Raw genomic sequence first — 21,870 nt, 5'->3', positions numbered from 1 at the left:
TTCATCTGTTGAAAAGAATATTAAACTCTTCTCCTTTGTTTAGTTAATATGATGAATTGAATTCATTGATTAAAAAATGTTAAACCAGCCTTGCTTCCTGAAATAAAATCAACTTGGTTCTGATGTTTTCACTGGATTTAGTTTGCAGATGTGTGTGTGTGTATGGAGGTATATGTAATGTAAAAGTTCACATTGTTACTTTTGAAGGTGTTTGAACTGTTTATTTACTTTTCTTGTCCTCTTAGGTTCTAATATTCAGGGTCATGAGTCACTCTGTGACTTGAGATTTGATCCTTCATTTTTCCCTCTGGAAGAATTTAGTATAATTTCTCCTTCAGTGATTAAGGGAATTCACCAGTGAAACCCATTTAACCCTGGATTTTCTTTTATGGAATTTCTTCAGTAAATATTTCTTCAGTATTTAAAAATTTTAAATTTCTTTAGTAAATACTCAGATTTTTCCATTTCCTTTTATGCCAAAGAAAGAAAGAAAGGTAGCACTAAGTCGTGTCCAACTCTTGAGATCCCACAAACTGCAGCCCGCCAGACTCCTCTGTCCATGGGAATCTCCAGGCAAGAATACTGGAGTGGGTTGCCATTTCCTTCTCCAGGGATCTTCCCAACCCAGGAATTGAACCCAGATCTCCCGCATTGCAGGCAGGTGCTTTACTGACTAAGCTACTCAGGAAGCCCCAAGAATTTATGCCAAGATTTGGTTAAATTGTGTTTTTCAAGGAATTTGTGCATTTCATAAAAATTTTCAAATTCATATTTTGTTTATAACATCCTTTTATCTTTCTGATGTCTAGAGGCTCTAGAATCTTAGTGATGTTCTTTTGTTCTTGGTATTGATAATTTTTGCCTTCTTTCTTCTCTTTGCTTCATCAGTCTTGCTAAGAGGTATATATGCATTTCTTGGTAAACATTCTAAACACTTGCTTTCTTAGGTAATATACTGTAAGAGTCAAACTTAGAAACTTTACCTCGAGACTGATGTGTATGCTTTTTATTGAAACATTTAGTATTTGAACAAGCCTCTGTAAAATCTCTTTATGGCACTAGGTGGCACACTGTGACTTTGGATGGAAATACGTACATTTTGTTTAAATCTCTTGGAAGGAAAGGACCTATATGAAAATACTGTTTGAAATAGACATCTGGAATATTATGGAGTATCTCGGACTCATTTATTGCATTTCAAACCCTAATGCTTAAATTAAAAAGTTTAAAATTACATTAAGTTACACTGAGATTTTTTTTTTATAAGAATCAGTTCAGTTCAGTTCAGTCCAGTCGCTCAGTCGTGTCTGACTCTTTGTGACCCCATGAATCGCAGCACGCCAGGCCTTCCTGTCCATCACCAACTCCCGGAGTTCACTCAGACTCACGTCCATCGAGTCAGTGATGCCATCCAGCCATCTCATCCTCTGTCGTCCCCTTCTCCTCCTGCTCCCAATCCCTCCCAGCATCAGAGTCTTTTCCAATGAGTCAACTCTTCGCATGAGGTGGCCAAAGTACTGGAGTTTCAGCTTCAGCATCAGTCCTTCCAAAGAACACCCAGGACTGATCTGATCTCCTTTAGAATGGACTGGTTGGATCTCCTTGCAGTCCAAGGGACTCTCAAGAGTCTTCTCCAAAACCACAGTTAAAAATAGAATTACTAAAATTGATCAAAATATATGAGTTTTTACTGAAAACAGTTCACTCAGCTTATGTTGCAGAAGGCAGCTGTCCTTTAAGCTGAAAAATGGTTTTCAATCATGTGTTGTAGTAAGATGAGTTTTATAATGTTTTTCTATATAAAGTATTGGAGTTAAGAATGATGACAGTCCTGAACTGGTGGTTCTTCTTTGAATGTGTGTATGTGTACTAAGTATAAAAAAACTAACCTCATAATTTGTAGTAGAACTGAAATGTTTATAGAATAAGAAAATACTAGATTTCAAGTTTTCTGGTACTACAACATTGCTATCTTGTGGTCATTTTAGTTCTGAGAAACTCACTGTTTTATGAAGACTCTTGAGTTATAAAGAACATGATAGTGAATTTTATGATCTGATATATATCTATGCGTATTTCCCTATACAGTTTTCTTTGATTGCATAAGAGAATTATCTGAAAAAGAGATGAAAAGTAGGTGACCTACTGACATAGAGTCATCTGGCCTGAAAAGAATACTGATACTTCTTGGTTAAAACAATGCTTAGATAATCTAAATGATAAATGCCAACCTAAGTTATATAAAGCTAATAATCATTGGGAGATGTCTTTAAGCAAAAGGAAGTGATTTTATGATATTACATTGATTGGAAAATATGGGAATAGAAAAGCGATGATTCAAGTGTTTTGCACAGAATGGAGCTGGAACATTGTTCACAAACTAATGAGTTTCAGTGAAAGCTTATAAGTCATATAAGTAGATGTCATATGTATATCCAGGGTAAGGTCAGAGTAGTGAAGAAATGTAGATACAGGTGTTTATTTTAAAAATATCAAAAGTTATTCTTGAGAGGAAAATTTGGGTTAACTTTATAGTACAGTATTAGAGTGGAAGAGAACAGTCTTTGTTTTCCTAATAGTTTGAGGAAACTATTGAAACTAGTTGTTTCATTTATGTATTCTGAAATTCAATTCCTGTTACTCACAGATTTGTCTTTGATTATTCCCTTTTTCCCTATATATGCAGTTTCACTTTCTGTGGATCATCCCCATCAGCATAAAAATACGCTGGCACTCATTTAAAAAACCTTCTCTGTTCATTTCTGCTTTCTTCTTTCTTGGTTCACCTTTATTACAATACTCAAAGTTTTTTTTTTTTAAATACTTACTGTTTCCATGTTCTTATTCAACATTCTCTTGAACTCTCAAGTCAAGATTTTGACCCTACTATTCTACCAATAGATAGTAATAAGTGACTGATTTATTTATTATAGATTATTTATTTTTTCACTGTCTGGACAATGCAGAGCTGCCCATCTTATTGTGCTGTTGCTTCTTTAAAGGTGAACTTTCCCCCCCTCTTCTGTATGCTTTAAAATTTTTCCCTTTGTTTCAGGTTATCATCAGTTTTTCTGTGGTCAGTCTCAGCATGGTTTTCTTTGTATTTGTATTTGTCTTGCTTGGAGTTTGTAGAGCTCCTGAAATAATTGAGCTTATATCTCTTGTCAGCTTTATACTGTCGAAAGCATTAGTGGAACAGTTGGTGAAATTTAAATAATTATTGTAATTTAGATAATTTGGATCAGTGATAATTTTCTGATTTGATAGTCATAATATAGTTATATGGGGGAGTATCTTTTAGATATATGAAATACACATTGAAGTACTTAAGGGCAAAAGGTATCATGGTTACAGCTTATTCTCAAATGTAGATTGTTTATTATAGAAGTTGCTTGTGAGCCCCTGCCCTAGCATATAGTGACTTTTCTTCTCTCAAAGGCATTTCTGTCGTTCAGTTGCTCAATTGTGTCCGACTCTCTGCAACCCAATGGACTGAAGCACACCAGGCTTCCCTGTCCTTCACCATCTCCTAGAGCTTGCTCAAACTCATGTCCATTGAGTCGGTGATGCCATCCAGCCATCTCATCCTCTGTCGTCCCCTTCTCCTCTTGCCTTTGATCTTTCCCAGTCTCAGGGTCTTTTCCAACAAGTTGGCTCTTAGCATCAGGTGACCAAAATATTAGAATTCAGCTTCAGCATCACACCTTCCAATGAATATTCAGGGTTGATTTCCTTTAGGATTGACTGGTTTGATCTCCCTGCAGTCCAAGGGACTCTCAAGAGTCTTTTCCAACATCACAATTCAGAAGCATCAATTCTTTGATGCTCAGCCTTCTTTCGGGTCCAAATCTTTACATCCATACATAACTACTGGAAAAGCAGTAGCTTTGACTATATGGACTTTTGTTGGCAAAGTAATGTCTCTGCTTTTTAACATGCTGTCTAGGTTGTCATAGCTTGTCTTCCAAGGAGCAAGCATCTTTTAATTTCCTGGCTTCAGTCACTGTCCCCAGTGATTTTGGAGCCCAAGAAAATAAAGTCTGTCACTGTTTCCCTTGTTTCCCCATCTAGTTGCCATGAAGTGATGGGACCAGATACCATAATCTTAGTTTTTTGAATGTTGAGTTTTAAGCCAGCTTTTTCACTGTCCTCTTTCACCTTCATCAAGAGGAGCTTTTGTTCCTCTTGGTTTCTGCCATAATGGTGGTGTTATCTGCATATCTGAGGTCGTTGATATTTCTCCTGGCAGCCTTAATTCCAGCTTGTGCTTCATCCAGCCTGGTATTTTGCATGTTGTACTCTGCATGTAAGTTAAATAAGCAGGGTGACAGTATAAACCTTGACATACTCCTTTCCCAATTTTCAAAGTCATACTTCTCATTAATAAGTTCCTTTGTTTGAGAACCATTTGTTGCATTTCTTTCACATATTTCCCAAATAAGCAAGCAATTAAAATCAACCAGTAGATGAGGAGAACCCAAAACATAAAGAGTAATGTAAGTATGTAATGTAACCACACTGAAAGGGTGAAGATGAGAAGAACCAATTTAAGTAATTAAGGAAAATAACAATTAAATGAAGGAAACAACTAATTTAAGTAATTAAGGAAAACACAAAATCCAGTACTTTGGATCCTGTAAGGCTAAAGATAAACCTGCATAGAAATATAATCTTGCTAATAAATGAGTTTCTCACAGAGATATGGGTTAGCAGTTATGAAACTTTTTTTTATTATTATTTTTTGACTGCACAGCGAAGCTCGTGGCATCTTAGTTCCCTGACCAGGGATTAAACCCAGGCTTTTGACAGTGAAGGGTATTCCCTGGTATCTCAATTGGTAAAAAAAAATCGGCCTGCAGTGCAGGAGACCTGGGTTCAATCCCTGGGTCGGGAATATCCTCTAGAGAAGTAAACGGCTACCCACTCCAGTGTTCTGGCCTGGAAAATCCCATGGACAGAGCAGCATGACAGGCTACAGTCCATGAGTTTGCAAGAGTTAGACACAACTTAGTGACAAAAACCACCCACCTCAGCAGTGAAAGCACAGAATCCTTACCACTGGACTGGACTGCCAGGGAATCCCCCCGCTTCTGCCTTTTTCTGAAACTACATATATATATATATATATATATATATATATATATAAGAATTGAACAGATAAGTAAATATATTTTAGATGATAAGAGCTGGTTTCTTACTAATGGAGAAATAAATTACAAATAAGGAAGGGGGAAGGCTAAAATGAACTTGTGGTGTAGGATTGAAGTGAGAGGTTCAATATCTTTGAGTTTCAACGTCTCTATACAGATAAATACAGAAATACAGATGTGTATATTGTGGATTAATGTGCGTATATATAGTTCCTGTTATCTGTCCTGAGTCTGTGGGTTGAACAGGTGGTTTTTCTGCCTGGGGGTGCCTGGGGTGCTGGGATGCCGCAGTCATCTGGGGGCTTGACTGGGCTGGAATGTCCAGGATGGCTCAGTGGATGTTGCCTGTCAGCTGGGTGTTCAGCTGGGGCTGTCAGCCAGAGTGCCACCCTTATGTGGCATCTCTTCTGGTAACTTTGGCTTCTCATAGCTTGATGACTGGATTTCTAGAGTGAATATCCCAAGAGGGAGCATTCCAAGAGACCCAGGTGGAGACTGTGAAGCTTCTTATGACCTATTTTCAGAAATTAGCTGTGTCACTTCTACCTCATTTTATAGGTCAAAAAAGCGGGTCACAGAGCCAGGTTATAGGGGAGGGGATTATACAAAGATAGGAACATCAGGAGGACTAGTTTATTGAGGGGAAGTGGGGCATCTCTGGAGACTAGATACCATACTGATTAATCCATATGTTATCTTTTGCTCTTATGGGTTTGGTTCTCTAATTTGGACTGTTAATTCTTTGAAGACAAGTATAACAGACTGGTTCCAAATAGGAAAAGGGGTACGTCAAGGCTGTATATTGTCACCCTGTTTATTTAACCTATATGCAGAGTGCATCATGAGAAATGCTGGACTGGAAGAAACACAAGCTGGGATCAAGATTGCCGGGAGAAATATCAATCACCTCAGATATGCAGATGACACTGCCCTTATGGCAGAAAGTGAAGAGGAACTAAAATGCCTCTTGATGAAAGTGAAAGTGGAGAGTGAAAAAGTTGGCTTAAAGCTCAACATTCAGAAAACGAAGATCATGGCATCTGGTCCCATCACTTCATGGGAAATAGATGGGGAAACAGTGGAAACAGCGTCAGACTTTATTTTTCTGGGCTTCAAAATCACTGCAGATGGTGACTGTAGCCATGAAATTAAAAGACACTTACTCCTTGGAAGGAAAGTTATGACCAACCTAGATAGCATATTCAAAAGCAGAGACATTACTTTGCCAACAAAGGTTCGTCTAGTCAAGGCTATGGTTTTTCCTGTGGTCATGTATGGATGTGAGAGTTGGACTGTGAAGAAGGCTGAGCGCCGAGGAATTGATGCTTTTAAACTGTGGTGTTGGAGAAGACTCTTGAGAGTCCCTTGGACTGCAAGGAGGTCCAACCAGTCCATTCTGAAGGAGATCAGCCCTGGGATTTCTTTGGAAGGAATGATGCTAAAGCTGAAACTCCAGTACTTTGGCCACCTCATGCGAAGAGTTGACTCATTGGAAAAGACTCTGATTCTGGGAGGGATTGGGGGCAGGAGGAGAAGGGGATGACAGAGGATGAGATGGCTGGATGGCATCACGGACTCGATGGACGTGAGTCTGAGTGAACTCCGGGAGTTGGTATGGACAGGGAGGCCTGGTGTGCTGCGATTCATGGGGTCGCAAAGAGTCGGACATGACTGAGCGACTGATGTGATCTGATCTGATCTGATACTACCATATGGGCTTCCCTGGTAGTTCCCCTGGTAAAGAATCCACCTGCGGTGTAGGAGACCCCGGTTTGATTCCTGGGTTGGCACGATCCCCTGGAGAAGGAAAGAGCAACCCACTCCAGTATTCTTGTCTGGAGAATCCCTATGAACAGAGAAGCCTGGCAGGCTACAGTCCATGGGGTTGCAAAGAGTAGGACATGACAGAGAGACTAAGCACAGCACAGCATCAATTCAGTTCAGTTCATTTGCTCAGTCGTGTCCGACTCTTTGCGACCCGTGGACTGCAGCACGCCAGGCCTCCCTGTCCATCACCAACTCCCAGAGTTTACTCAAACTCATGTCCATTGTGTCAGTGATGCCATCCACCCATCTCGCCCTCTGTCATCATACTACCATATGTTTTTGTACTCTTCTCAGTGTCTTATACAGTGCTTTGCACGTAGTAATTGTCCAGTAAATGTGTTGTTGCCTAAGGATTCCAAGGATGCTAAGAGTTTATATTGGCAAGAACCAGAAGAGAGGATGAACACACCATTAATGTTGGACTAGGATTTTGGGCTGGACCCAGTAGGGAACTCTCTTCAGAAGGCAGTAGATTGCCCACATGGAGTTAGGGTTGGGCAAGGTGGCTGCATCCTTATGCTCATAGGCATGCTCTAGAGCTCTTTTATTTTCATAGATTCTTGGCTTAGAAAAGTGGACTATTTTGGTATGGTGTTCATTTGTGGGAAGGTAATTTGATTTTGGGACTTGCTAATAGGACTGGGCTTCCATTTGCCCAGGGTCTTGGTGCGGCTGAACCTGTAGGCTAGTGTTGCTTTCAGCTGTTTAGGACTAGAGAAAGCAAGAACACACACACACACACACACACACACACACACACAACATTGTGTGCAGGAGGGCAGAGTTTTAAATTTTGCAACTAAATTTGTAAGTTTATAAGAATTATTGTTTAGATTCTCAATAACTTAGAGATAAAATTATGCAGTGGAAATTTACAACTGAGTGAAGATTTAGTTTAGCATTATCCATAGGGAAAAAAAAGACATCTTGAAAAAACATTTTATGTTGTGGAGAGCTTTCAAAGGAAATATGTAGCATGTTTGTAAAAACTATGTCTTAACCTGTTGATACATAATGAGGAGTGGTGCTGAAATGGATACACAGCAGTGTTTATGCTCCTTAGGACACTTTTTTAAATCTTAGGTTGAATTTATTCTTAAAACGATTTATTTTTAAAGTTGTAAAATTCAGTCTTGTAAGATTTTAGAACTGAAAAAGATGTGTGCCTTACTCTTATTTCTGTTTAAGCACCTTTCTGATCCCAAATTAGTTTTAACTGTTTTCTTTCTGAGAAAAGAAGAGTAATGATGAATTTGTTTGCCAACTGTATTTTGTATGTTGACCAACAGACTAATGCATGTTCTCTTATCTGTGCACAGGCTTCATTCCAGCGCTCCAACAGTCATGACAAAGTAAGGAGAATAGTTGCAGAGGAGGGTCGCACAGCAAGAAACCTAATAGCTTGGAGTGTTCCACTGGAAAGCAAAGATGATGATGGTATGTACTTTAAAAAGTTTCATTTTTGTTGTGAATTAGAAGATATATTTAGTCTTTAACAGTAGGCAGACTGAAAACTGTTTACAGTTAGAAGTCGTGGGCAATTAGTATGTATGAAATCAGAAATAATTTTTAACTGCTTTTTAAATCTTACCTAATATGCAAATGTAAATGACATAGTTTCAGATTCATACAGGGACGAAATTGGGTGTGTGGTTATGACTGGCAGATGGGTTTTCTTTAAAAATATTCATTTATTTATTTGGCTGTGCCAGGTCTTAGGTATGGCACACAGGATCTTAATTGCATCACGAGAGGTGTTGCAGCGCTGAGCTCCAGAGCATGTGGACTCAGTAATTGTGGCACGTGGGCTTGGTTGCTCTGCAGCATATGGGATCTTGTAAGGCTTCTCAGACTAGGGATGGAACCTGCATCCTCTGCATTGCAAGGTGGATTCTTCACCACTGCACCACCAGCAAAGTCCAGCAGATTAGTTTTTTTAAAAGTTATAGGAGATTTAGATTTTTTTCTTTTATTAAATCCTTCTTATAATATAGGTTTAAAAAACTCTTTGTATTTACCGTGATTAGATACAATTTGATGTAATGGTTTAGAAAATAAAACGCATTTCTTTTACTTCTCATTATTATTTGAACTAGAAAAAGTGTCTTCTCTCTTCAGTCTGTGGAGTTCAGTGTCTAGCAGTGTCAGCTTCGCCTAGATCCTGGAGATCTAGAGGATTGAATAGGGGATGCAGGAAACAGGATGTTGGAGTATGCCAAAGTAGACCTCACTTTGAAATTTCCTGAAGGCTTGTAGGGTAGGTAGTACTGCAGCCTTGGATTTGTATGATTTTTTTTTTCTTGGTTAGATTAGCTATGTATTTTAGGAGGGAAACTCCGGGAGATGGTGAAGGACAGAGAAACCTGGAGTGCTGTAGTCTGTGGGGTTGCAAAGAGTCAGACACAACTGAGCGACTGAACAACAACAACAACTACAAAAATTACGTTGTGTTCTTTTCATTGCATCATAGGAGCACATGATGTTGGTTTATCTTGTTGCTAGTGATGTCAGCTTTAGTCACTTGGTTAAGGTTTTGCCCAAGTTTCTCTGGTGTTAAGTAACAAATTATTTCTTTTGTAGTTAGTAATTTGTGGTAAGATAGTTTTAGAATATGTAAATACCCTGTTTCTCTTGAGATAGTCTACCCACTGCTTTTAGCTTCCTTTGATAATTCTAAATTTAATAAGTTGCTGCTCTGGTGGTTACAAAGTGGTGATATGCTAGTCCCATTGTTCCTTTACTGTTTGCTGGTTAACATTCTAGTGTAAGGAAGAGCTTTCCTTATCCCTCTTTGTATTTAGAAAGCATTTTTATGTATTTTACAAAGCTTTTATAGACTCATGGTTTCTTAGTTAATGAATTATAATCCATCACTCTTGTTTTGAGGGTTAAATTTTTTCTAGATTTGTCTAGTTGAAGATCTGTTAAGCTGGCTCATTTCTACTTGCCATATTCTTACTCTCTGAGAATATCCTTACACAGTGGGATGTTTCAAGCTATACAGGAATTCACCTAAGTTTATATTCTTTATTTATTTTATGTTTGCATTTTTTACACTTTGCTGCTGCTGCTGCTGCTAAGTCGCTTCAGTCGTGTCTGACTCTGTGTGACCCCACAGACGGCAGCCCACCAGGCTCCCCCATCCCTGGGATTCTCCAGGCAAGAACACTGGAGTGGGTTGCCATTTCCTTCTCCAATGCATGAAAGTGAAAAGTGAAAGTGAAGTCGCTAAGTCGTGTCCGACTCTTCGCGACTCCATGGACTGCAGCCCACCAGGCTCCTCTGTCCATGGGATTTTCCAGGCAAGAATACTGGAGTTTACTTAAATTTTAAAACTTAAATTTTCTTTAAAATCTTATTTTTAAATTTATTTTTATCTTTTTACATTTGTAACTTTGATCCATTTGCAGTTTATTCGTATATATATATGGATCTAATTTTATCTTTTTCAATATGGATAACAATTTGTCCCAGGATCACTTACTATAAAGTCTGTCTTTGCTCTAGTTACTTGAGATGCCACCTTTATTGTAGATTGAATTTTCACGTGTACTTATATTTTTTTCTACTAGTTTATCTAATTCATGTGTGAGTGCCACATTATTTTAATTATATAGGCATTATGGTATTTTAAAATATCTGCTTGGACCAGTCCTTCCTTAGTAGCTTCTCATTGTCAGTCTTCCTAGATATTTTTAGAGAGTGGTTATTTTGAATCACAAAAACTATTAAATAGAAGGGAAGTTAAATTTTTCTTTTTAAATTTAGCTCTGTACTAGCTAAAATCTTCCTATGGAGATTACTATTACTTCATTTCTTTGATTGAAAAATATGGCAATGTTATATTTAGTACAAAAGTAGCATGAAACCTAAAAATATGTTATGGTTGCTCTGTGTTATAATTTTATTAAGTTTTATTTTCTCAAAGTAATCTGAAGGTGATATTATTAAAATTGCTTCTACTCAAAAAAATAAAAGGAAAGAGAATATAATAATGAATCATATATCAGTATATCTGCTGCTACTGCTAAGTCACTTCAGTCGTGTCCGACTCTGTACGACCCCACAGACGGCAGCCCACCAGGCTCCCCCGTCCCTGGGATTCTCCAGGCAAGAACACTGGAGTGGGTTGCCATTTCCTTCTCCAGTGCATGAAAGTGAAAAGTGAAAGTGAAGTCGCTCAGTTATGTCCAACTCTTAGCAACCCCATGGATCGCAGCCTTCCAGGCTCCTCCGTCCATGGGATTTTCCAGGCAAGAGTACTGGAGTGGAGTGCCATTGCCTTCTCCAATCAGTATATCTATGTATATCCTAATACTGCATGTAAGTATATAAAATATTGGCCAGTACAGTCTTAAAGCTTCATATATGCTTACTGCAAAATAACGAAAATAAGAGCATAGAGAACTAGAACTTTCTGAATATCTATAATAATGACAAGGGAAGAATGTTAATATCATAATTTTTAAAAAAGGGTTATTTTATGTTGTTAAAATGTTGCCACTTACAGCATAATCTTTATTTTTGCTTTTTAAAAAAATAGCTCATTCTTTTATGGCTATATGCAGATATTTCTGAGGCTAATAATTCAGTTTTTAAAAGTTTTCTTCTGTTCTTTGTTTTATTCCTGTTTCCTTTGGTACTTGTTTTAAGCTGATTATTCTAATGGATATTCTAAAAAGCCTTCTGGTACATTCTTCTCTATGATGAAAGGATAAATAAACAGCTGTGTAGGGGAGTAAAGAGTTCTTTGCCTCTTTAGAGGTAGAGGCAAAGAACCCTGGGAGAACAGTGAGACAGGTCCACTGATGTGCAGATAAAGTGTTAGTAGGTGTTATGGCTCACTTCATTCTTACTGTTTCAGCTGTCCTGGTTCAAAATTATTTTGCAGAAAGGAAAGTTATTCTGTTGTACATTACAGAATTTTACTCCTGTTTTGGAATAACTCTCAAGAATAGAATGATTATAAAACAGTAGTGTCTTTCTTAAAAAGAGCAAGTGAGAAAGCTCTGTCTAACTGCAGAAATACAAAAGAACCAAGAATCTCCCTTTTCAAAATGAAACTATATTTCATAAATCAGATAAAACAGAAAATACTGAGTTTTTATTTTCTACTTAATTTATTTTTAAATGAAACAAAGATGAATATTTTTAATGATAAAAGGTACAATCCACAAAGAAGATAGATGTCATAAACCAGCAGAAACAAGATACATAAAGCAAATATCAAAAGAAATACAAGGGAAAAGATAAATATATATATAATCATAGTGAGACATATTAACATTTCTCTGAGAATATTTTATCAAATACAAAAAATAAGAATAGGAGCATCTTAAATGATCTCATTAATACTTTATAATAGATTTCTATTTGTATTAATTTATATTAATCTTATATCCTCTACAAATATCTTTAAAATTTAGTATCTCATTCATTGTAGTTAGATGTCCATAGAACATTTAGAAAAACTGACCAAAAGGTAAATATTACTAAATTTCAAAAAGTAGAATTCTTTTTTTGTGTGTGATTCAGTTATACACATATATTATTTCTGAAATTATTTTCCATTATAAGTTATAAGATATAGAATATAGTTCCCCGTGAAAGTGAAAGTCTCTGAGTCATGTCCAACTCTTCGCAACCCCATGGACTGTAGTCCACCAGGCTCCTCTGTCCATGGAATTCTCCAGGCAAGAATACTGGAGTGGGTTGCCATTTCTTTCTCCAGGGTAACTTCCCGACCCAGGGATCAAAACCGCGTCTCCTGCGTTACAGGCAGATTCTTTACTGTCTGAGCCACCAGGGAAGCCCTGTGCTATATAGTAAACCTTTATTGCTTGTTGCATATCTAATTTTTAAATTAGAAATCTAGCATTCTATTTATACTAAGTCAAACAAGTGATGAAGGTGAAAAAGGAGAGTGAAAAAGCTGGCTTAAAACTCAACATTCAAAAAACTAAGTTAATGGCATCTGGTCCCCTCACTTCATGGCGAATAGATCAAGAAACATTGGAAACAATGACAAACTTTATTTTCTTGGGCTCCGCAGTTCACTGTGGATGGTGACTGCAGCCATGAAATTAAAAGACGCTTCCTCTTTGAAAGAAAGTCTATGACAAACCTAGACAGCATCTTAAAAAGCAGAGACATCATTTTGCCAGCAAAGGTCCGTCTAGTCAAGGCTGTGGTTTTCCTAGTAGTCGTGTACATATGTGAGAGTTGGACCATAAAGAGGGCTGAGGGCTGAAGAATTGATGTTTTTGAACTGTGATGTTGGAGAAGACTCTTGAGAATCCCTTGAACTGCAAGGAGATCATACTAGTCAACCCTAAAGGAAGTCAGTCCTGAATATTCATTGGAAGGACTGATGCTGAAGCTGAAGCTCTAATACTTTGGCCACCTGATGTGAAGACCTGATTTGTTAGAAAAGATCTTGATGCTGGGAAAGATTGAAGGCAGCAGAAGAGGACAACAAGGATCAGATGGTTAGATGACATCACTGACTCAATGGACATGAGTTAGCGCAAACTCTGGGAGATGTTGAAGGACAGGGAAGCCTGGCGTGCTGCAGTCCATGGGGTCGCAGAGTCAGACACGACTGAGCAACTGAACAGCAAAAACAAGTGGAATCAAAATGTCACAAATTGGAGGAGGAGCTAAGATGGCGGAGGAGTAGGACGGGGAGAACACTTTCTCCCCCACAAATTCATCAAAAGAACATTTAAACGCCGAGTAAATTCCACAAAACGACTTCTGAATGCCGGCAGAGGACATCAGGCACCCAGAAAAGCAACCCAAGTCTTCGAAAGGAGGTAGGAAAAAATATAAAAGACAAAAAAAGGGACAAAAGAGGGAGGGACGGAGTTCCGTCCCGGGAAGGGAGTCTTAAAAAGAGAGAAGTTTCCAAACACCAGGAAACCTTCTCACTGCTGAATCTGTGCCGAGCCTTGGAAGCACAGAGGGCAACATAACAGGGAGGAAAAATAAATAAACAATTAAAGCCCGCACATTTCGAGCCCTACGGTAAGTCCCCCAGCGGAGAAGCAGCGCAGATGCCTGCGTCCGCCATTAGCAAGAGGGGGCTGGGCAGGGAGGCGCGGCGCGGGCTGCATCACAAGAATCTGGCCTGAATACCCCTAGCGCTATCTGAGCGAAATAATTCGGGCTAGCAAACCAGACTGGGATATCTACCACGCGAAAAGCCAGCCCTAACCTATGACACTGCCAGGCCCGTGCACGGAACAAAGGACTGAACAGAGATAGCCAGCAGCAGACCATCCCCCTCCGGTGATAGGCAGCCAGAGCCGGAAGGGGACAATCGCAGCCCCAGAGAGACATTATCTATAAAACTGTAAGCAGGCTCCTTTGCTAACTAAAACTTCGTGGGGGTCTGGACGGTCAACATCTGCCTGAGAAGGTGTGCCAGTGCACACCTAGATAACCGAGCGGTGGGGAGGCGATAAGTCAGCAATCGCGCGCGCCAAACACTTCATCACCTGAGCTGGTCGGATCTGGGAAGAGCTCAAAACGCAGGCCCAACCGAGAGTCTGTGCCTCTGAGGACTACCCGAGTGCCTGAACGTGAGCGGCTTGGACCTGGGAAGTACAGGCAGCCCAGGGCCGGCCACGGATGGTTCCCGGCGGAGCAACCTAGAGCCTGAGCAGCGTGGGCAGAGAGGCTACACACGCCGGGGGGGGGGGGGGGGGGGGTGGGGGGGGGGTGGGGGGTGGGGGAGGGGGGGGGGGGGGGGTGGGGGTGGGGGGTGGGGGGGGGGAGGGGGGGGGGGGGGGGGGGGTGGGGGGGGGGGGTGGGGGTGGGGGCGCAGACCCAGTGTGGCTGAGGCACTGCAAGCACACGCCAGTGTTATTTGTTTGCAGCATCACTCCCTACCGCCCCTCAGCGCGACTGAACAAGTAAGCCTAAAAAAAAAAAAAAAAGTGTCCTCCACCGTCCCTTTTGTGTCAGGGCGGAAACCAGACCCTGAAGAGACCAGGAAACAGAAGAAGCTATAACAGAGGGAACAGCCTTGGAAGCTACAGGCAATAGATTAAAACCCTGTGGTTACTACCAACTACAAAGGAAGGGGCCTATAGATCTTGAGAAATATAAGTCGGACCAAGGAACTAGCCAAAAATGAACTGAACCCACAATACTCAGAACAAAACCAGAGAAAGTCCTAGATATAGTTTTACTATTTGTACGATCATTCTTTCTTTTTTTTTGAATTATTATTTTTAATTAAATTTTTAAGTCTTCTATTATTCCTTTAATTTCCACTTTTATAACTGATTACTTTGCAAAAAAAAAAAAAAAAAAAAAGACCCTAATTTTTTTTAAAGCAAACATCATATATATATATATTTTTATAATTTTTTTTGACTTTTTTTTCCCTTCTCTTCTTTAACAGTGTATTTTTGTAATTCCAAACTCTACCCTAGATTTTTAATTTTAGCTTTTTGGTATTTGTTATCAATTTTGTACCTATAGTTTTTTTTTATAATTTCTGTGACCCTTTTTTTTTTTTCTCTGTTTCTTTTCTTCTTTAAATAACATTGTATATCTGAAATTCCAAACTCTACTCTAGATTTTTAATTTATGCTTTTTGGTATTTGTTACCAATTTTGTACCTGTATTTTCTTTTTTATAATTTATGCGACTTTGTTTGTTCTTATTTTTTTTTCTCTCTCTTTTCCTTCTTCTTTTTTTAACATTGTATTTTTTAAATTCCAAACTCTACTCTAGATTTTTAACTTTTGCTTTTTGGTATTAGTTATCAATTTTTGTACCTATATTTTCTTTATACTTTTCGCGACCTTGTTTGTTTTTGTTTGTTCGTTTTTTCTCTCTTTTCCTTCTTCTTTTCTTTAACATCGTATTTTTGAAATTCCAAACTATACTCTAGATTTTTAATTTTTGCATTTATGTATTTGTTACCAATTTTGTACCTTTAAGAACCCAATCTTCAGTACCCATTTTTCACTAGGGAGCGAGATTACTGGCTTAACTGCTCTCTCTCCCTTTGGACTCTCCTTTTTCTCCACCAGGTCGCCTGTGTCTCCTCCCTAACCCCTCTTTACTCTACCCAACTCTGTAAATTTCTGTGTGTTCCAGATGGTGGAGAACACTTAGGGAACTGATTACTGGCTGGATCTGTCTCCCTCCTTTTCATTCCCCCCATTTATCCTCCTGACCACCTCTGCCACCTTCCTCCTTCTTCTCTTCTCTGTATAACTCTGTGAACAACTCTGAGCGGTCCAGTTGTGGAGTGCACATAAGGAAGAGATTACTGAATAGCCCACTCTCTCCTCTATTGATTCCACCTCATCTCATTCGGGTCACCTCTAACTCCCTCCTCACTCTTCTCTTCTCCATATAACGCTGTAAACCTCTCTGGGTGAAACAAGTTTCAGGGCAAGACATACCAAGCAGATTCTCCAGCAGCAAGGAACACAGCCCTGAGCTCCAAGATACAGGCAGCCCAAAATCACCCCAAAACCATAGACATCCCATAACTCATTACTGGACATTTCATTGCACTCCAGAGAGAAGAAATATAGCTCCACGCACCAGAACACCAACACAAGCTTCCCTAACCAAGAAACCTTGACAAGCTGCCTATACAAACCCACACAGAGCGAGGAAACGCCACAATAAAGAGAACTCCACAAACTGCCAGAATACAGAAAGGACACCCCAAACTCAGCAATTTAAACAAGATGAAGAGACAGAGGAATACCCAGCAGATAAAGGAACAGGATAAATGCCCACCAAACCAAACAAAAGAGGAAGAGATAGGGAATCTACCTGATAAAGAATTCCAAATAATGATAGTGAAATTGATCCAAAATCTTGAAATCAAAATGGAGTCACAGATAAATAGCTTGGAGACAAAGATTGAGAAGATGCAAGAAAGGTTTAACAAGGACCTAGAAGAAATAAAAGACAGTCAATATATAATGAATAATGCAATAAATGAAGTTAAAAACACTCTGGAGGCAACAAATAGAATAACAGAGGCAGAAGATAGGATTAGTGAATTAGAAGATAGAATGGTAGAAATAAATGAATCAGAGAGGATAAAAGAAAAATGAATTAAAAGAAATGAGGACAATCTCAGAGACCTCCAGGACAATATTAAATGCTACAACATTCGAATCGTAGGGGTCCCAGAAGAAGAAGACAAAAAGAAAGACCATGAGAAAATACTTGAAGAGAGAATAGTTGAAAACTTCCCTAAAATGGGGAAGGAAATAATCACCCAAGTCCAAGAAACCCAGAGAGTCCCAAACAGGATAAACCCAAGGCGAAACACCCCAAGACACATATTAATCAAATTAACAAAGATCAAACACAAAGAACAAATATTAAAAGCAGCAAGGGAAAAACAACAAATTACACACAAGGAATTCCCATAAGGCTAACAGCTGATCTTTCAATAGAAACTCTTCAAGCCAGGAGGGAATGGCAAGACATACTTAAAGTGATGAGAGAAAATAACATACAGCCCAGATTATTGTACCCAACAAGCATCTCATTCAAATATGAGGGAGAAATCAAAAGCTTTTCAGACAAGCAAAAGCTGAGAGAATTCAGCACCACCAAACCAGCTCTCCAACAAATTCTAAAGGATATTCTCTAGACAGGAAACACAAAAACGGTGTATAAACTCGAACCCAAAACAATAAAGTAAATGGCAACGGGATCATACTTATCAGTAATTACCTTAAATGTAAATGGGTTGAATGCCCCAACCAAAAGACAAAGACTGGCTGAATGGATAAAAAAACAAGACCCCTACATATGTTGTCTACAAGAGACCCACCTCAAAACAGGGGACACATACAGACTGAAAATGAAGGGCTGGAAAAAGATTTTCCATGCAAATAGGGACCAAAAGAAAGCAGGAGTAGCAATACTTACATCAGATAAAATAGACTTTAAAACAAAGGCTGTGAAAAGAGACAAAGATGGTCACTGCATAATGATCAAAGGATCAATCCAAGAAGAAGATATAACAATTATAAATATATATGCACCCAACACGGGAGCGCCAATAATATGTAAGACAAATGCTAACAAGTATGAAAGGAGAAATTAACAATAACACAATAATAGTGGGAGACTTTAATACCCCACTCACACCTATGGATAGATCAACTAAACAGAAAATTAACAAGGAAACACAAACGTTAAATGGTACAATAGACCAGTTAGACCTAATTGATATCTATAGGACATTTCATCCCAAAACAATGAATTTCACCTTTTTCTCAAGCGCACATGGAACCTTCTCCAGGATAGATCGCATCCTGGGCCATAAATCTAGCCTTGGTAAATTCAAAAAAATAGAAATCATTCCAAGCATCTTTTCTGACCACAATGCAGTAAGATTAGATCTCAATTACAGGAGAAAAACTATTAAAAATTCCAACATATGGAGGCTGAACAACACACTGCTGAATAACCAACAAATCACAGAAGAAATCAAAAAAGAAATCAAAATTTGCATAGAAACGAATGAAAATGAAAACACAACAACCCAAAACCTGTGGGACACTTTAAAAGCAGTCCTAAGGGGAAAGTTCATAGCAATACAGGCATACCTCAAGAAACAAGAAAAAAGTCAAATAAATAACCTAACCCTACACCTAAAGCAACTAGAAAAGGAAGAAATGAAGAACCCCAGGGTTAGGAGAAGGAAAGAAATCTTAAAAATTAGGGCAGAAATAAATGCAAAAGAAACAAAAAGACCATAGCAAAAATCAACAAAGCCAAAAGCTGGTTCTTTGAAAGGATAAATAAAATTGACAAACCATTAGCCAGACTCATCAAGAAACAACGGGAGAAAAATCAAATCAATAAAATTAGTAATGAAAATGGAGAGATCACAACAGACAACACAGAAATACAAAGGATCATAAGAGACTACTATCAACAATTATATGCCAATAAAATGGACAACGTGGAAGAAATGGACAAATTCTTAGAAAAGTACAACTTTCCAAAACTGGACCAGGAAGAAATAGAAAATCTTAACAGACCCATCACAAGCACGGAAATTGAAACTGTAATAAAAAATCTTCCAGCAAACAAAAGCCCAGGTCCAGACGGCTTCACAGCTGAATTCTACCAAAATTTAGAGAAGAGCTAACACCTATCCTGCTCAAACTCTTCCAGAAAATTGCAGAGGAAGGTAAACTTCCAAACTCATTCTATGAAGCCACTATCACCCTAATACCAAAACCTGACAAAGATCCCACAAAAAAAGAAAACTACAGGCCAATATCACTGATGAACATAGATGCAAAAATCCTTAACAAAATTCTAGCAATCAGAATCCAACAACACATTAAAAAGATCATACACCATGACCAAGTGGGCTTTATCCCAGGGATGCAAGGATTCTTCAATATCCGCAAATCAATCAATGTAATACACCACATTAACAAATTGAAAAATAAAAACCATATGATTATCTCAATAGATGCAGAGAAAGCCTTTGACAAAATTCAACATCCATTTATGATAAGAACTGTCCAGAAAGCAGGAATAGAAGGGACATACCTCAACATAATAAAAGCTATATATGACAAACCCACAGCAAACATTATCCTCAATGGTGAAAAATTGAAAGCATTTCCTCTAAAGTCAGGAACAAGACAAGGGTACCCACTTTCACCATTACTATTCAACATAGTTTTGGAAGTTTTGGCCACAGCAGTCAGAGCAGAAAAAGAAATAAAAGGAATCCAAATTGGAAAAGAAGAAGTAAAACTCTCACTATTTGCAGAGGACATGATCCTTTACATAGAAAACCCTAAAGATTCCACCAGACAATTACTAGAACTAATCAATGATTATAGTAAAGTTGCAGGATATAAAATCAACACACAGAAGTCCCTTGCATTCCTATACACTAATAATGAGAAAACAGAAAGAGAAATTAAGGAAACAATTCCATTCACCATTGCAACGGAAAGAATAAAATACTTAGGAATATATCTACCTAAAGAAACTAAAGACCTATATATAGAAAACTATAAAACACTGGTGAAAGAAATCAAAGAGGACACTAATAGATGGAGAAATATACCATGTTCATGGATTGGAAGAATCAATATAGTGAAAATGAGTATACTACCCAAAGCAATTTATAGATTCAATGCAATCCCTATCAAGCTACCAACAGTATTCTTCACAGAGCTAGAACAAATAATTTCACAATTTGTATGGAAATACAAAAAACCTCGAATAGCCAAAGCGATCTTGAGAAAGAAGAATGGAACTGGAGGAATCAACCTACCTGACTTCAGGCTGTATTACAAAGCCACAGTTATCAAGACAGTATGGTACTGGCACAAAGACAGAAATATTGATCAATGGAACAAAATAGAAAGCCCAGAGGTAAATCCACGCACATATGGACACCTTATCTTTGACAAAGGAGGCAAGAATATACAATGGATTAAGGACAATCTCTTTAACAAGTGGTGCTGGGAAATCTGGTCAACCACTTGTAAAAGAATGAAACTAAAACACTTTCTAACACCATACACAAAAATAAACTCAAAATGGATTAAAGATCTCAACATAAGACCAGAAACTATAAAACTCCTAGAGGAGAACATAGGCAAAACACTCTCTGACATACATCACAGCAGGATCCTCTATGACCCACCTCCCAGAATATTGGAAATAAAAGCAAAAATAAACAAATGGGACCTAATTAAACTTAAAAGCTTCTGCACAACAAAGGGAACTATTAGCAAGGTGAAAAGGCAGCCTTCAGAATGGGAGAAAATAATAGCAAATGAAGCAACTGACAAACAACTAATCTCAAAAATATACAAGCAACTCCTACAGCTCAACTCCAGAAAAATAAATGAGCCAATCAAAAAATGGGCCAAAGAACTAAATAGACACTTCTCCAAAGAAGACATACAGATGGCTAACAAACACATGAAAAGATGCTCAACATCACTCATTATCAGAGAAATGCAAATCAAAACCACTATGAGGTACCATTTCACGCCAGTCAGAATGGCTGCGATCCAAAAGTCTACAAGCAATAAATGCTGAAGAGGGTGTGGAGAAAAGGGAACTCTCTTACACTGTTGGTGGGAATGCAAACTAGTACAGCCACTATGGAGAACAGTGTGGAGATTCCTTAAAAAAACTGGAAATAGAACTGCCTTATGATCCAGCAATCCCACCGCTGGGCATACACACTGAGGAAACCAGAAGGGAAAGAGACACGTGCACCCCAATGTTCATTGCAGCACTGTTTATAATAGCCAGGACATGGAAGCAACCTAGATGCCCATCAGCAGATGAATGGATAAGAAAGCTGTGGTACATATACACAATGGAGTATTACTCAGCCATTAGAAAGAATTCATTTGAATCAGTTCTAATGAGATGGATGAAACTGGAACCTATTATACAGAGTGATCTAAGCCAGAAAGAAAAACACCAATACAGTATACTAATGCATATATATGAAATTTAGAAAGATGGTAACAATAACCCTGTGTACGAGACAGCAAAAGAGACACTGATGTATAGATCAGTCTTATGGACTCTGTGGGAGAGGGAGAGGGTGGGGAGATTTGGGAGAATGGCATTGAAACATGTATAATATCATGTATGAAATGAGTCGCCAGTCCAGGTTCGATGCACGATACTTGATGCTTGGGGCTGGTGCACTGGGACAACCCAGAGGGAAGGTATGGGGAGGGAGGAGGGAGGAGGGTTCAGGGTGGGGAACACAGGTATACCTGTGGCAGATTCATTTTGATATTTGGCAAAACTAATACAATATTGTAAAGTTTAAAAATAAAAAAAAAAAAAAAAAAAAACAAAAATGTCACAAATTTTTTGTTAGGCAAAA

General features: G+C 38.5%; 1 protein-coding gene across 3 annotated transcripts in view; it reads left to right on the top strand.

Annotated features, from left to right (window-relative positions):
- Nucleotides 1-21,870, top strand: part of SCAPER (S-phase cyclin A associated protein in the ER) — a 419,624-nt gene that overhangs the window by 27,862 nt on the left and 369,892 nt on the right. For all 3 annotated transcript variants that reach the window (XM_070358560.1, XM_070358561.1, XM_070358559.1), the window contains exon 3: nt 8,297-8,414. In XM_070358560.1, the coding sequence (XP_070214661.1) occupies nt 8,297-8,414 (118 nt within the window). The remainder of the gene's footprint in view (nt 1-8,296; nt 8,415-21,870) is intronic.

The sequence above is a fragment of the Bos mutus genome, chromosome 21 (genome assembly GCF_027580195.1).
Source record: "Bos mutus isolate GX-2022 chromosome 21, NWIPB_WYAK_1.1, whole genome shotgun sequence".
NCBI classification, from domain to species: Eukaryota; Metazoa; Chordata; class Mammalia; order Artiodactyla; family Bovidae; genus Bos; species Bos mutus.
This window is presented reverse-complemented; position numbering and strand designations above follow the sequence as displayed.